Raw genomic sequence first — 14,411 nt, forward strand, 5'->3', positions numbered from 1 at the left:
GGGGAATTTTGATCCCGTTACTCCGCAGCCGCCCCCTGCCCGCACCCAGCGCGGCGCGGGTGGCGGCCCCTCGCTTACGTCACTGCCGGGGGCCGGAAGTGTTTCCCCATTTCCCGGAAGTGGCGGCCGGAAGCACGTGGGCCGCGGCCATGGCGGACACGGACCCGGCCGCCGCCGTCGCCCCCGTGCGCTTCAAGAGCAAGTGAGGGAGCGGCGGGACCGGGCTGGGGCTGCGAGGGCGAATGAGGGGCTGGGCCGCGCGGCCTGAGCCCCCAGGCCACCGCCGCTCCGCTTTAACGGGGCCTCTCCGCGCGTCTCTTTCCCTTCCAGCTATGCCGTGACGCGGAAGATCGAGCCGTTCTACAAGGGAGGAAGAATCCAGGTAATCCAGGCTCTGGAGGGACACTTGGGAATGTCGCGCCTCCTGGCTCTAACGTTCCTGTTCCCGATCCCTTTTCTTCAGATAAGCCGGGATGGGAAGTTCATGTTCTGCCCCTGTGGGAGCAAAGTCAACGTCATCGATGTGGAAACAGGAGCTCTCCTGCACAGCCTCCAGCAGGTGACCGGCCTCTCCTGAGGGTTTTCCTGGGCTCCCGTGGGATTTTCCCACTGTGGATATGAAGCTCCCAGGGGTGAGGAGTGCAGGGAAGGTGGGAACGGACCCAAACATAGGGTTTTGGGTGGTCCCCGATCTGTACTCATTGTCAGCAGAGCCGCGTGAAGAAGGGAGCTCTGAGATCTTTCCAGGGATGGTTTAACTGTGGGATTTCCCTTCTTCTTTCCCAGGAGGAGGAAGAGGATGTCACAGCATTCGTGCTCAGCCCTGATGATGAGGTGGGTTTGTGCTGGGGGCTGTCAGGAGCCTGGGACAGGCTGAGCCAGGAACAGGGGGGATTTTGGGGTGTCTGTGCAGGGCCAGGGGTTGGACTCGATTATCCTTGTGCATCCCTTCCAACTCAGGATATTCCATGATTCTAATTCATGCCCTCTGTGCTTCCCGAGATCCCCCTGGAGCCTTCTCAGGCCCTTCCCTCTGGGTCAAACTCGGACTTGCTGAGAGCCTGAGCTCCAGCAGCAGCACCTCTGTGTGGGACCGACAGAAACCCAAACCCAGCCAGTGAATCAATCCGTGGTTAATGGTGCTTCCCTTGCCCCACTCCCAGGTGCTGGTGACGGGGAGCCGGGCGCTGCTGCTGCGCCAGTGGCACTGGAGGGAGCCCAGCTGTGCGCGCACCTGGCGAGCCGTGCACACCGCGCCCGTGGCCACCATGGCCTTCGACCCCACGGCCACCCTGCTGGCCACAGGTACGAGCCAGCACTGTCACGGTGGGGGTGACCCAAGGGATCTTCTGCTCCTGGAGAACTTCCCTTGGCAGCGTCCTCCTGAGTGCAGTCAGGAGAGGTTCACTGCTCCAGTGCCATGGCCAGTTTGGAGATCTGTTGGCTTCCTATGTCTCTCCTCCGGAGTTCATTCCCAGATGTCCTGCTTTTTCCAGGTGGCTGCGACAGCACCATTAAGATCTGGGATATGATCAAACACTACTGCACACACAACCTGAAAGGATCCTCTGGAGTGGTACAGTAAGGATGAGTTGTGTTTGTCAGTCCCTGGCTGTGGTGGGATACTGGGATTGATGTGGAATTCTTGAGTTAATGGAACATGAAAGCCCATTCCAGAGAGGAAACAGTTTGGTCAAGAATTCTCATGGAATCACAGAGTTGTTGGGCAGGGACACCTTCCACTGGTCCAGGATGCTCCAAGCCCATCCAGCCTGTCCTGCTGTGGGATGTGCATTATTTAAAGATTGGGTGGTTTATTCCTGTCCTGTCCTCCTGCCCAGCCTGGTCAAGTTCCACCCGGACATCTCCCGCCTGCAGCTCTTCTCCTCCTCCATCGATTACAAGATCCGCATCTGGGACCTGAATTCCAGCAAATGTGTGGCAGTGCTGGACGGGCACTTCAGTGCTGTCACCTCGCTGGCGTTTGCAGATGGGAACACCCTCCTGAGGTACCTCCTGGCAGGGCTTGACCCTCCATCTGTTCATCTCCTGAAGGACTGGGGGATTCTGGCAGGTTCTGCTGTGAGGGGAAGGGTTGGTACAAGTGCTCAGTGGGTGCCAGCACCTGTACATTGGAATCATGGAATGGTTTGGGTTGGAAGGACCTTAAAACCCATCCAGTCCCACCCCCTGCCATGGGCAGGGACACTTTCCACTATCCCAGGCTGCTCCAAGCCCCATCCAACCTGCCTGTGTTTTTGGGAATACCCTGTGCTGGTAAAGGGAGGGAATGCTGGTGCTCTCCCTCCCTTTGATTCTCCAGAGAGGTGTTGAACTCCCACAGTGCCAAATTTGCACCCAGAGCCGAGCTGAACAGATTTAGCACTAAAACTGAGCTTTTCATTTGCAGCTCTGGCCGTGATAAGATCTGCATGGTTTGGGACCTGGACACCAGGCAGAGCAAACGAACTGTTCCTGTCTATGAGGTGAAACTGCTTTTTGTTTCTTCTTTTGAGGTCCTTTGTAGTTTCTAGGCCATGGTTTCCCTCTTTAGGGTCTGTACATTGTGAAATCAGGTTTCTCTCCCTTCCCAGGGGTTTTCAGCTCTGGTTCTGTGCCTCTCTGACTCTTGCAGACCGTGGAAGCCGCCGTATTGTTGCCTGAAGAGGGAGATTTCTTTCAGCTGGGTGTGAAGAAACAAGGGCTGCACTTTGTCACAGCTGGCAGCAAAGGTGGGTGTCACTGCCACGTTTGGAGCCTGAAGGGTGGCACTTCAGTCACTTCACTGCTGTTATTCCTGGGATGTGCGTTCTCCATGTGGCTGGAGAGCAGGGCCTGCTCCTGAGTTCCTCGGGCAGGGGTGGATGAGCAGGACAGGGCAGGCATACTCTGATCCATTTAATACTCAAACACATTTATGTCTATTTTCAAACTCAATGAGTTTGATTTGCACTGAAGAAGCAAAACTTGGAGGGTTTTCCTGCCACCACCATTGGATCCTGCCCAGTCCTGCCTTGGAGCTCTGTGGCTTTTCCCAGTGTACTTTGGATGATATTCCTTGGACATCCACTGTGTAAAGCAGTGGCTCTGCCATGATTTCTGCTGGTTTTTCAGGCATCCTGAGGGTGTGGGACGTGGCCACAGCTGCCTGTGTGCACACCCAGCCCGTGCCCTTCGTGCTGCGGGAGGAGCCGAGCGAGCGCAGCCTCTCCCAGTGCCAGTTTGTTCCCGCCAGGAATGAGATCCTCACCGTGTCCATGGAGCACAACATCGTCTTCTATGACGCTCAAACCCTTCAGCTCAGGAAGCAGGTGACAGCCCTCAGCCTCCCTTTCCCTCTTTCCATGCTCCAGGATCAGCTCTGCTTCTGGAAGAGCTTTGCCCAGGGGAGCCCTTGGCTCCAGCCTGTTCTGGAATTGTTCCGTAGTGACGGGGAATTTCACTGGTTTGGGGGAATTTTGCCCAGACATCAACACAGAAACGAGAAAGCAGAACAGGCTTAGCCAGAAATCCCTCCTGGGTGTAGAAATTACACCCAGTATTAAATGAAAACCAGTCATTCCCACCTTCTCCTTCAGCTGCCTTTTCCCTCTTGGACTGTTTCCATTCCAGCTCGCAGGATACAATGAGGAAGTTCTGGATGTGAAGTTCCTGGGCCCTGGTGACTCTCACATTGTTGTGGCCACCAATAGCCCCCAGCTGAAAGTGTTTGAGCTGGCAACATCCCACTGCCAGATCCTGTACGGCCACACAGGTGTGTGACAGCGCTGGCCGGGGGGGACGTGGGCAGCTCTTCCTTTATCCAGCTTCTCCTGAACTCTGGTGGAAATGAATCCTAGAATTCTTGCTGGAGCAGCATCACAGCAGGTTTGGGAGTTGTGTGGGGAAAGGGACCATGGGATACACCCTATCCCTGGCAGTGAGATCAGTTTAAATTGGAGCTGAAGGTGTAGATGTGTGACAGGCTCAGTCCATAGGGACTGGGGTGTCGTGTCCCAGACATGTCCCCTGTCTCATTAACTGGGCTCATCAAGCACTGGGCTCATTAACTAGCCCCTTTCTGTTGTCCCATCTCAGTATTGCTCTGCATTCACCAGGTTTTATTTCTTCTGTTTAGAAACAATCCTGGCTTTGGACGTCTTCAGAAAAGGCCTGATGTTTGTCACCTGTGCCAAGGTGTGTCACAGTTCTCCATTTAATGAAACTCTTCGTTCCTAGTGATCCTTGGGGGCAAAATTATATCATTTTTGGAACTCCAGAAAGGGAGTTTTTTTCATACAATCCCTGTCTTCTGCATCCCCCAAATACAAGGTTCTCCCACTATTCCTTTTTAATGTTGTCCCTGGGAAAATTGGTTGTATTTTATTGGCCTAAAGGAGGTGTTTCCTTCTCCAAACATCCTGGTCAGAAAAGTTGTTAGTGTGAGACTGATGGGGGAAAAGGTGCTAAGAGCCCTGGTGCACCCAAAAATAAAGCTCTGATACAACCAGAAATAAACCCCCATGCTGGAATTCCAGAGTGGGAGCTGATCTTGTCACCTGCTGTGACAAAGATGAAGGTTCAAGCTGGAATATCAGGGACCAGTCGGGCTCAGGGATGTGATGAAAGCACAGGGGACCGATGACTTCCCAGAAAACTCCAGCATTTTCTGTCTTTCCTCCCCCCAGGACAGAAGCATCCGGGTGTGGCGGATGGGCAGGGCTGGCAGGGTCACCTGTGTGGCCCAGGGCCTGGGCCATGCCCACGGTGTGGGTGCTGTCGCCTGCTCCAGGTAACACAAACTGGGGGAGGGTTCCCCTTGTGACCACAGGGATTGAGGGGAATGTCCTGGTGGGTGCTGCCCCCCTCCCAGCTTCTCATGGTGCCCAAGTGTGAAGGGATCATGGAATGGTTTGGGTTGGAAGGGACCTCAAAGCCCATCCAGTCCCACCCCTGCCATGGGCAGGGACACCTTCCACTATCCCATGTTGTTCCAAGCCCTGTCCAGCCTGGTCTTGGGCACTTCCAGGGATGGGGGAGTCACTCTGAAATGAAAGAGCTTGGAAAGACATGCAAACACTGTTCCACATCCCAGCAGAGGCTGAGTGTGGAGATCCCAGTCAGGGAGGAGAAACCACTGAATTGTTTCCCTGCACTTGATGGTTTCATTCCTTCCAGGCTGAAGGAAAGCTTTGTAGTGACCAGCAGCCAGGACTGCACCATCAAGATCTGGAACATCCCGGAATCCCTCACTTCCAAAGCAAAAGCAGCCTTGATCTCCAGCCCAGAGCCCCTCCATGCCAGAGTGACTGAGAGGGGCCATGACAAGGTACAGCTGCCCTGACCTTTTAGTGCCTCAGTCTCCCTCCTGTGCTGCAGCCCACGTTTGTTCCATGTCCCACAGTCAGAGCCAAGGCCTGACCCTCTTTCTCCTCCTCTTGTGGCTTCCCCAGGATATCAACAGCGTGGCAGTGTCCCCCAATGACAAACTGCTGGCCACAGGCTCACAGGACCGGCTGGCCAAGCTCTGGTCCTGCTCCGACTGCTCCCTCCTGGGGGTTTTCTCTGGGCACAAACGTGGGGTCTGGTGTGTGCAGTTCTCCCCCGTGGATCAGGTCTTGGCCACCTCCTCAGCTGATGGGACCCTGAAGCTTTGGGGACTTCGGGACTTCAGCTGTCTGAAGGTGATGAGAACTTTGCCCCTTGCCCTGGGCAAAACCTTGGGGTTCGTTAAGGATCCTTCAAAAACCTGGAACTTATTTCTCTGGCCTTTATGAGTAAATCAGATCCTTTTGTGTCTCTACAAAGGCCTGGCAGTGGCTCTGGCACTGCTGAGCTTCCTTTCTGTTTTCCAGACCTTTGAAGGCCACGATGCCTCAGTGCTGAAGACCATCTTTGTGAGCCGAGGGGCTCAGCTGCTCAGCAGGTTCGTGCCTGCCCAGGGATCTGGGGAGATTCCAGAATTAAGGGAATATCTGAGCTCATCACCAGCACCAAGAGGGAACAGTCTTGTGTCCAAAGAATCTTTGGAAGGATTAATAGGAAGATGCCATGTTTAGGCCAAGCTTTCTGTAGAGGTTATTTTAATCTTCCTCTTCTCCAGCAGTTCCATGGATTCCATGTGGCTGCTGTGGCATTGCTGGGTTGGGACAAACGCAGTAGACAGATCTAAGGGTGCATCTTGCCCGCTACATTTTTGGTTAATTCTGCTTCTGTTTGGAAGGCATTGGAATGGGACAAGTTCATCTGATATTTGAGGTGGCACAGAGCAAGAATGGATCTGTCCAGTGATTCTTTCTGTTGTGTTTCTCTTCCAAAAGTGGATCCGACGGTCTCTTAAAACTGTGGACAATTAAAACAAACGAGTGTGTGAAAACATTAGATGGTCATGAAGATAAAATCTGGGGCCTTCACGCCAACAAGAAAGATGACATGGTGGTGACAGCCTCCAGTGACTCCTGCATCACCCTGTGGCAGGTACAGCATGGGGGGTTGGTTCCTCCCTGGGTTAATAATCGGGATAATCGGAGAGCTCAGCATCCCAGTGGTTCGTTCCTCACATGCTCTCCTCCTTTTCTGCCATTTGAAATTAGGTCAACAAGGCTGATCTTGGGGTTTGGGGGTATTTTTTGGCCATCCTGTATTTCCTTAGAGCAGCAGATGAGCCCCCAGCATTGGAGCTTTGGAGGGAGTTTGGGAATTGCTGGATTTAACATTTAAATTACTTGACCCCAAGATTTTGGTGCAGAAACTGGTTTCCAAATCACTCAATGGCTAAATCAAAATCCTTCTATATTAAAGTTGGATTTGATAAAGTTTTATCTTGTTTTTCATAGGATGTGACTGAAATTGAGGAGAAAGAAGCACAGGCTAAACAGGAGGAGCAGATTATGAAGTGAGTTGATCTTGTGCCATAAAGAGCTGTGAAGGGCAAACTGTGCAGTGAAACTGTCCACACCTGGAGCCATCCAGCTCCATCTGATCCCAATATTGGAGTGAGGGAATTGAGGTGTTTATTGACAAGCACCACGGACTTCTTAACCATTATTGCAAAATCTGCAATTTTTGTGTAGTTTCTTTTTTTTCCACCACCCAAAGATTGGTTTCACTCCTGCCCCTGATTTGTTTTCCAGAGAGCAAGAGCTTTCTAACCTGCTCCATGAGAAACGGTACCTCAAAGCTCTGGGCCTGGCGATCTCCCTGGACCGGCCGCACACGGTGTTGACAGTGGTCAAGGGTGAGTCCAGAGCGTGCTCTGAAGGCATTTCCTGCCCTCTCTGCTTCCCAGAACACCTTTCCCAGCTAGTTCAAGGCTACAAAGTCCAATAATTAGTCTGAAATTCTCAGTTTTCCCTAAGTGAAATCACCCATGGTGTCCCTGCTCTCATTTCTGTCTCCAGCCATCCTCAAGGAACCTGAGGGGAGAAGGCGCCTGGAAGAGAACATTGTTCGGCTCCGCAAGGATCAGAAAGGTTTGTTGCAGGATTAAAGTGCCGAAAGCTTTTGGGTCAGAGGCTTGTTTTGTCACCTGAAATTAGAATCTTACAATCCTGGAATGGTTTGGATTGGGAGGGAAATTAAACGTTGTCCAGTCCCGCCCCCTGCCATGGGCAGGGACACCTTCCACTATTCCAGGTTGCTCCAAGCCCTCTCCAGTGTGGCCTTGGATGCTTCCAGGGATCCAGGGGAGCTTCCATCACTGTGTGGGAGCTGCACCTCTCTGTAGGACCCCAGGGATGTTTTCCAGTGTGGCCTCTCCCATATGCCAGCCTGGACAGGCTTCCTTCCCCCACAGAGGCAGTGCTGGCATTCCTGGTGACATGGAACACCAACTCCCGAAACTGCCATGAGGCCCAGGCTGTCATGGAAACCCTCCTGAAGCACGAGGCGCCGGACAACCTGCTGCAGTTCTCAGGAATTAAATCTGCTGTGGAATCCCTGCTGCCCTACACGGGTGAGGCACTGCAGGCACGGGCAGGGGCTGGAGGTGCTGACTTGGATCAGGGATCATGGAACAGTTTGGATTGGAAGGGATGGGTCAGTTAATCCAACCCCTGCCATGGGCAGGGACATCTTCCATCATCTCAGGCTGCTCCAAGCCCCATCCAACCTGGCCTGGGACACTTCCAGGGATGCAGGGGCAGCCACAGCTTCCCTGGGCCTTTTCACCCTCACAGGGAGGAATTCCTTCCCAGTATCCCATCTCCCCCTGCCCTCTGGAACTGGGAAGGCATTTCCTGTGTCCTGTCCCTCCACCCCTTGTCCCACGTCCCTCTCCAGCTCTCCTGGAGCCCCTTTAGGCACTGGAGGGTGCTCTGAGGCCTTCCAGGAGTGTTCCTTTCTCCAGGCTGGACATTTCCAGCTCTCCCAGCCTGGCTCCACAGTCTAAGGACATGTTCTGCTGCCTCCCCTGTGACTCCAATCCTTTCCCTCCTTGCAGAGCGCCACTTCCAGAGGCTGAGCCGGCTGCTCCAGGCTTCCACGTTCATCGAGTTCATGTGGCAGAACATGAGGCTGGCAGATGTGGCCCAGCAGGACCAGGGGACTCTGTGACCCCCTTCCCACCGATTTCTCTTTCCAAAGAGCTCTTTCCCACCAGGATGGCAGCTGGATTTTTAGTTCTGTATTTTATAATAAATGTTCTAATTTCTAAACCAAGTCCAGCATCCAATTTACTCAGGGCTGAATGAAAGGAAAAGGTCGTTTCTTTGGCCAAGCCAGGGTTTGTGTTTTCACACCCTGAATTTTCAGACTCACAAACAGAAGTTAGTTTGGAATTAAAAGGCAGAATCCCACCAAGCAGTTGGGTTTAAAGGATTCACGGAACTGAGATCCTGCTTGGGCAAAGCCCCCTGGACCAAGGCAGGGGTCTCACCTGTGCCCACTCCAAATTTAGAAGCTGGGAGGGAGAAAAGCACAATTTAAATTCCCCAAATAGCAAATTTTTAAAGCATGAAACACAAGAAAGCTTCAGAGATATTTACATGTATTTTATTTCATTGACAAAAATATATAAAATACAAACAACATAAACACCACATGTTCTTTATAAACATATTAAGAGATACCTGGGAGAATAAGTACACTTAACGCCATGAGTGTAGAGAAAAGTCTTAATTTTCCTATAACTTTTTCTAACTCAATTCTAGCAAATGAGTTTAGGATTAGAATCGTTGTGAGTTTCAGTAACTACCCAGCCCCCTGGAAAGGGGAATGTTTTGTCCATAAAAGTGACCTCTGTCCCCATCCCCAGGTGGGACACAAGCTGTGATTCCCCTGGTTGTGTTCCTGTGCCTGCACAGACATGGCTGGAGGGAACAGGGATGAGGTTCCTCCCCAAGAGGTTTTTTTTCTCACAACCATTCAGCAGATCCAGCCCATCCCTATAAAAAAAAAAAACCCAAATCGACACCAGAAGTCAAAGAGTTAAAAAAAAATCTATAAAATAGGGGGTTCAGGTAACTGACATCACACAGGTGCACCATCCCATCCCTCCCCAATCCAGTAACTAGCTCAGGGTGCCAGGGGTGACTAAGTCACGCTGGTGCCACGCCTTTGCCCTCCACTGTGGCCATGGCTGTGTCAGCTCATCCTGCTGTGGGGAACAACACAGCCACGACTGTGAAACGCTCACATACTGCAGGGCAGGGTGAACAACTGCCTCAGGGAGAATTCACTGCCTGCTAAGTGACCTCCAGCTCTGGAGCGGCCGGATCCACACCGAGTGACACCACTCGCTCCTCTCCCAGTAGCTCCCTGACCCCTGCGAAAGCTGCAGCAGGAACGGTGGTGCCCAGGGAGGTGATGGCTGTGTGTGTGTTACTTGGGAGGGGACAGTCCCAAGCCCTGACGTTCCGGAGCTGCTCCCAGGGGCCTCCAGCGAGTGAGGCTGTCCCCGTGTCCCCTCCAGGGCCACTAATGCCGGCTGGGGATCGGGAGCAGGGCCTGCAGGGCCGCCCGGGGAGCCGACTGCTGCACAGCGCGCTTGGTGACGGTGCTGCACCTCTGCAGGATCTCGTGGGCCGAGGGACGCGCCGGCACCTTGGGGACACCCGCGGCCAGCTCAGGGTCAGCGAGCGACGAGCCGAGCTCGGCTGCAGAGGACTCCACAAAGCCGGAATCGTTCCTGTTCCTGGCACTGAGGTGTGGGGATTTGCTGCTGTGCGTGGCCAGGCCGCGGGTCGAGGCGGGAGAGCTTCTGGCCTGCTCCACGTCGGGCAGGGATCGGGACAAGTCGGGTGTCCAGGCCAGCCGGGCGTCCCCCTCACTGCTTCTCGCCGAGCTCAGGGAGGAGCTGTCCAAATCCAGCTCCGGCGTGGAGCTGGCCCTGGGCAGAGACCGGGATCTGCTTCTCTGAGGGCTCCCGTCCTCCTCACGGGGGACAAAGGAAGGGCTAGGCTGCAGCCTGGGCTGAGCAACAGCCTCCCCCCGGGGCTGGGGGGAGCAGAGGATGGGGGTGGAGGTGTTGAGGCCGCAGCTCATGATGGTCTGGAGCTTGTGGTGAGGGTTCTTGTAGGGCCGGAGGCACAGGGAGGGAATGTAGCCAGTGCAGCCATTGTACCTGAGGGCAGGGATGGAAAGAACACTGAGAAAACGCTTCCAGCAGCTCAGGCCGAGGGGAAGGAGCACAGCACTTGGGGAAGCAGTTCTGTGCTGTCCGTGGGATGTAAGGACAGGGAATCCATCCCCAGCCAAGGACATTCAGCTCAGGGGGCTCCTGTGCATCCCACACGGTGGGGAACAGCAAGCAGCACCTGCAGCAGGTAAGCAGCTCCCTCGGGGAGCCAGGACTTTGGGAAAGCCTCCTCACCGGATCAGCCACCAGCCGTTGTGGGACCTCCTGACCACCTCCACGACCACACCCTGGTTCAGCGAGAGCTCGTCTGCCTTCTGAGCCTCATAGGCCTGCACCACAAAGTACAAGCTGCCTGCAGAGAGAGGAAGAGGTTGGGTTTGCCTTGTGTAGAAAATGCTCCAATCCCAATGAAAGACCAGCCCAGCTGCAGGGCAACTGTCCCTGAGACAGCTGAGAGTGACTGGTTTGCTCAGGGACCCCAATCTGATCCATTTAGGCTGGATATAAGGAAAAAGTTTTTTACAAAAAGGGTGGGGAGGCCCTGGCACAGAGTGCCCAGGGAGGCTGTGGCTGCCCCATTCCTGGAAGTGTCCCAGGCCAGGCTGGATGGGGCTTGGAGCAACCTGGCACAGTGGAAGGTGTCGCTGCCCATGGCAGAGGGTGGAATGAGATGGGCTTTGAGGTCCTTTCCAAACCAAACCATTCCATGATTCCATGACCCACAGGTGGTGGCAGAGCTGACCACAAGAGTCAGAGGTCCAGGCAGGGACTCCAGGCAGTGGGTAAAGTGGTGGGGTTTTGCAGAACTCATGTTTTGAAGGAGGAACAGACTTACCCTCCTCATTTGAGCTAAAGGCATTCTGGATGTCCTCAGAGGCATCAAGCTCTTCCAGGTATGAGGCTGGGAACCAGGCTATCTGCTTGTCTGCGTTTTCCACCAGCCACCAGCCTACAAAGAACAAAAATACCCAGATTTTAACAGCCTGCAAGTTAAGACATGACAATAATCCCTGGGTAGGGGATACAAGAGACAGCAGGGGCATTCACTGTCCCCCCAGGTAAACACACAAGTGCAAACACCTGCAACCCTGACACTACCTCAGCATTTGCCGAGCTATGAATCCATCTGCCCATCCACCCCTGACACTGAATCTTCTCAAACTTACCAGTCATGTCCTTGATTAACACTTCCACAATCTCCTTCTGAGCCACTGTGAAAGGTTTGTTCTTTGTGTCTTTGGTTTCAAAGGCCTCAATGCAGCGGTAGCTCTCCGATGCCTGAGGGAGGGTGATGGAGAGGGGCTGGGGGTTCTTCTCCCTTCTGAATACTGATGGCATGATCACAACACTGGAAAGTAAAGTCTCATGTCAAAAATGCAAGTGGAAGGTTGAGTTTTTTATTGATTTTGGGAAAATCATTTCTGCAGCGGGCTGAGAAAAGCTTTAGGCATCAGAAACAAAATTAACCGGGATAGAAGCAGCCAGCTGAACTGCCCTGGAGTGTAACTGGTGTTTCCCTTCTATCCATATCCCATAACATTTTTGCCTCATGAACAAAGAAAAAAGTACAACTCAGATTTCATACCTGTTTTCAGGGAAGGAGGGATCAAGGTCTTGAGTCTGTGCCTTGAAAAACTGATTCACCTCTTCACCCTGGGAGATTTTCACGTCCGTTTTCAGCAGCTCCTGGGAATACGTTTCCAGCAGTTTCAGGATTTCCAGGCACCTGTTCAGCTTCCCTCCCTTCCTCTGCTGCATAGTTATACCTTCAAAATAACAAGGGCACAGTTGGGACAGGACAGCAATGGATCTGGATCCTGGGAGCAGCATCTTTTCCCTGAACAGCAGCCGGGGTGCCCTCACCCACCACCCTTCCTGCCCAAGCCCAAACCGTACAAAGTCACTGTCCCTGCCTCCCTGTCATTTTTAACAGCTCCTGATATGATTTTTTAACATCTAAAATTTATCTTTTTTTCACATGTAAAGTTTCAAGAAGATCTAGGCCAATATTTGAAATGTAGCATTAATTTACCAAGTGCAATTATCTATTAAAAAAAGCCTTTCTGGGTTATTTTAGGTCTGTATGAGACCCAAACGTTGATGTGACCCAGTGGTGCCATGGCAGGAGCAGGAGTGACCCCTAATCTGTTCCAGAGCAAGGTCAGACTCAGAGACTTCAGTCTCTGTCATAGGTTATGACTGTCCCCAACCACTCTCGTGTTTGTGGCCCATCAGAGATTTGTCCTTACCTTTAAACCTGGGTAAACTCCTCAGTGACCCACTTTCAGTGGGGAATTTTCTCTTCAGCTCCTTCTAAAAGCAAGGAGAAAGAGAGAACAGTGATTCCTCACAGCTGATACATGCCTGGGCTCCTTCCCCTCCCCAGGACAGGAACCTTGAAATTTCAGGAATTGAAAAGTCACTTACATGGAATTTCTTAAACTCTTCAAACGTCCTGTAGATGAGAATGTTGTTCTGATCTGACCAAGACACAAACATCATGTAGTTCTGGGAAATGAACAGGGGAAAGAAAAGCATTTTAATCACAATGTTCAATTTTGGATGCTTTCAGGCAATCAGCATTTGCTGTGGTTTAGTTGTGGCTTCAGGCTGAGAGTGTCACAATAAAAACGAAATAAAACATTAAACCTACAAAAATATTTCCTTAATTCATAGCCCTAAATGGAAAATCATTGCTGAAACCAGGAGAATTTTGTGGTGCTGTGACAGAAAGAGAGCAAAATCCAAGATATGAAGCCCATTAAAAAACAAGTCCCCTTGTCCTAGATCCCAAGGCTCCGATCCCAACACTGTGGGGAATGAGCATACCCCCGAAAAAGTAACTCCTCTAGTTTCCCCATTTGTAAATTGTATTTAAGGAGGAAAACAAAGCCAAAAAAAAGAGTAAAAGTTAAAGTACCTTCTCTTTTCTGCATTGCATGAAGCCAACAGCCTTCACATCCACGGGGTACCTGTTGCAGCTCATCTTCCCCACGGCTGCTCCTCCTCCTTCGCAGGGAGCTGGAGGGATGTGTGAGGGAAGGATGAGAGCTAGAGGGAGCAGAGATACGGCTCCAGCCCTGACCGCCGAGTTTAAATACCCTGGAGCAGGAGGCAGGGCAGAGGTGTTCCCGAGCTTCCTCCTCCGCCCAGCCACCAGGCAGAAATTCCGCAATTTGGCAAACTACCGCGTGCCTTTTACCTTTCCCCCTGCTTTTAACATGCAAATGCTGCCGGCTGCAGGCGGGACACAGTTCAGGGAACCGGGGAGGAGAAACACCTTCTTTTATCACATCCTTACTAACCAGTGCCGGGAAGGGAGCCAGGGTTGTTTGCTAGCCCTGCGTTAGAGGAGGTCACAGGGGCAGCAGCATCTGCTCCGAGATATTTCCGGGACACACGTGAGGTTTTTATGGCTGTATTGCACGGACGGCTGAGCTCACTCTAGTTCCAAAAACTGATTGAGAATATGAGTTGTTGCAAAACACAGATCAGGCACCACTTAATGTGAGTAATATTTGTTGCAAATATTATTTTCCGTGCTTTGTCGCACCTGCTGAGTTACTTTAAACAGACTTCTGGTAGTTTTATCTGTATGTCCATGGAGATACCAATGTTATGAACAGACACAACCCCAGGGTGTAACTAAAAGACTGAAACTTCCTCAGGTTTAAATACGTGATGGAGATTCATCTCTGAGTGCCCTGCCCTGCATCAGCCAGGTGTCCATACCCTCCCAGGGCACCCACCAGTTCTTCCCAAGGAGCAGCTCCACTGCCCAGAGGCACAGGGAGAGGTAATTCCAGCCTTGGACACCCTGTCCTCTCCCTGAACCTCAGGACTGATGGGTACCGTG

At 52.4% G+C, this 14,411-nt stretch overlaps 2 protein-coding genes across 2 annotated transcripts; one reads left to right on the forward strand and one right to left on the reverse strand.

Annotated features, from left to right (window-relative positions):
• Positions 1–98: 98 nt before the first annotated feature.
• Positions 99–8,637, forward strand: TBL3 (transducin beta like 3). The gene is made up of 22 exons (XM_042037064.1): positions 99–202; positions 331–382; positions 464–559; positions 787–834; positions 1,164–1,305; positions 1,497–1,581; positions 1,842–2,009; positions 2,411–2,486; positions 2,636–2,732; positions 3,115–3,311; positions 3,613–3,754; positions 4,118–4,176; positions 4,668–4,771; positions 5,158–5,308; positions 5,433–5,663; positions 5,835–5,905; positions 6,300–6,456; positions 6,816–6,874; positions 7,113–7,216; positions 7,380–7,451; positions 7,775–7,933; positions 8,420–8,637. Exons 1-22 carry the CDS (start codon positions 150–152, stop codon positions 8,530–8,532), a joined length of 2,436 nt encoding a protein of 811 aa, XP_041892998.1. The 5' UTR covers positions 99–149; the 3' UTR covers positions 8,533–8,637.
• Positions 8,638–8,982: 345 nt separating this feature from the next.
• NOXO1 (NADPH oxidase organizer 1) lies at positions 8,983–13,631 on the reverse strand. Its single transcript, XM_042037741.1, has 8 exons — positions 13,476–13,631; positions 12,983–13,063; positions 12,805–12,868; positions 12,141–12,321; positions 11,722–11,903; positions 11,391–11,504; positions 10,790–10,907; positions 8,983–10,540 (listed from the first exon to the last, which is right to left on the reverse strand). The coding sequence occupies exons 1-8, from the start codon at positions 13,539–13,541 to the stop codon at positions 9,895–9,897; spliced, it is 1,452 nt and encodes a 483-aa protein (XP_041893675.1). The 5' UTR covers positions 13,542–13,631; the 3' UTR covers positions 8,983–9,894.
• Positions 13,632–14,411: the final 780 nt, after the last annotated feature.

This window comes from Corvus kubaryi, unplaced genomic scaffold (genome assembly GCF_017639235.1).
Source record: "Corvus kubaryi isolate FWS band 111438036 unplaced genomic scaffold, C.kubaryi_AGA036_p1.0 37387, whole genome shotgun sequence".
NCBI lineage: Eukaryota > Metazoa > Chordata > Aves > Passeriformes > Corvidae > Corvus > Corvus kubaryi.

Coding starts and splice junctions, on each gene's coding strand:
- TBL3 (XM_042037064.1), top strand. CDS start 150: ATGGCGGACACGGACCCGGCCGCCGCCGTCGCCCCCGTGCGCTTCAAG. Junction 383..463: donor ACAAGGGAGGAAGAATCCAG/GTAATCCAGGCT, acceptor CCTTTTCTTCAG/ATAAGCCGGGATGGGAAGTT. Junction 2,010..2,410: donor GATGGGAACACCCTCCTGAG/GTACCTCCTGGC, acceptor TTTCATTTGCAG/CTCTGGCCGTGATAAGATCT.
- NOXO1 (XM_042037741.1), bottom strand. CDS start 13,541: ATGAGCTGCAACAGGTACCCCGTGGATGTGAAGGCTGTTGGCTTCATG. Junction 12,869..12,982: donor AAGAGTTTAAGAAATTCCAT/GTAAGTGACTTT, acceptor CCTTGCTTTTAG/AAGGAGCTGAAGAGAAAATT. Junction 11,904..12,140: donor CCCTCCTTCCCTGAAAACAG/GTATGAAATCTG, acceptor TTTACTTTCCAG/TGTTGTGATCATGCCATCAG.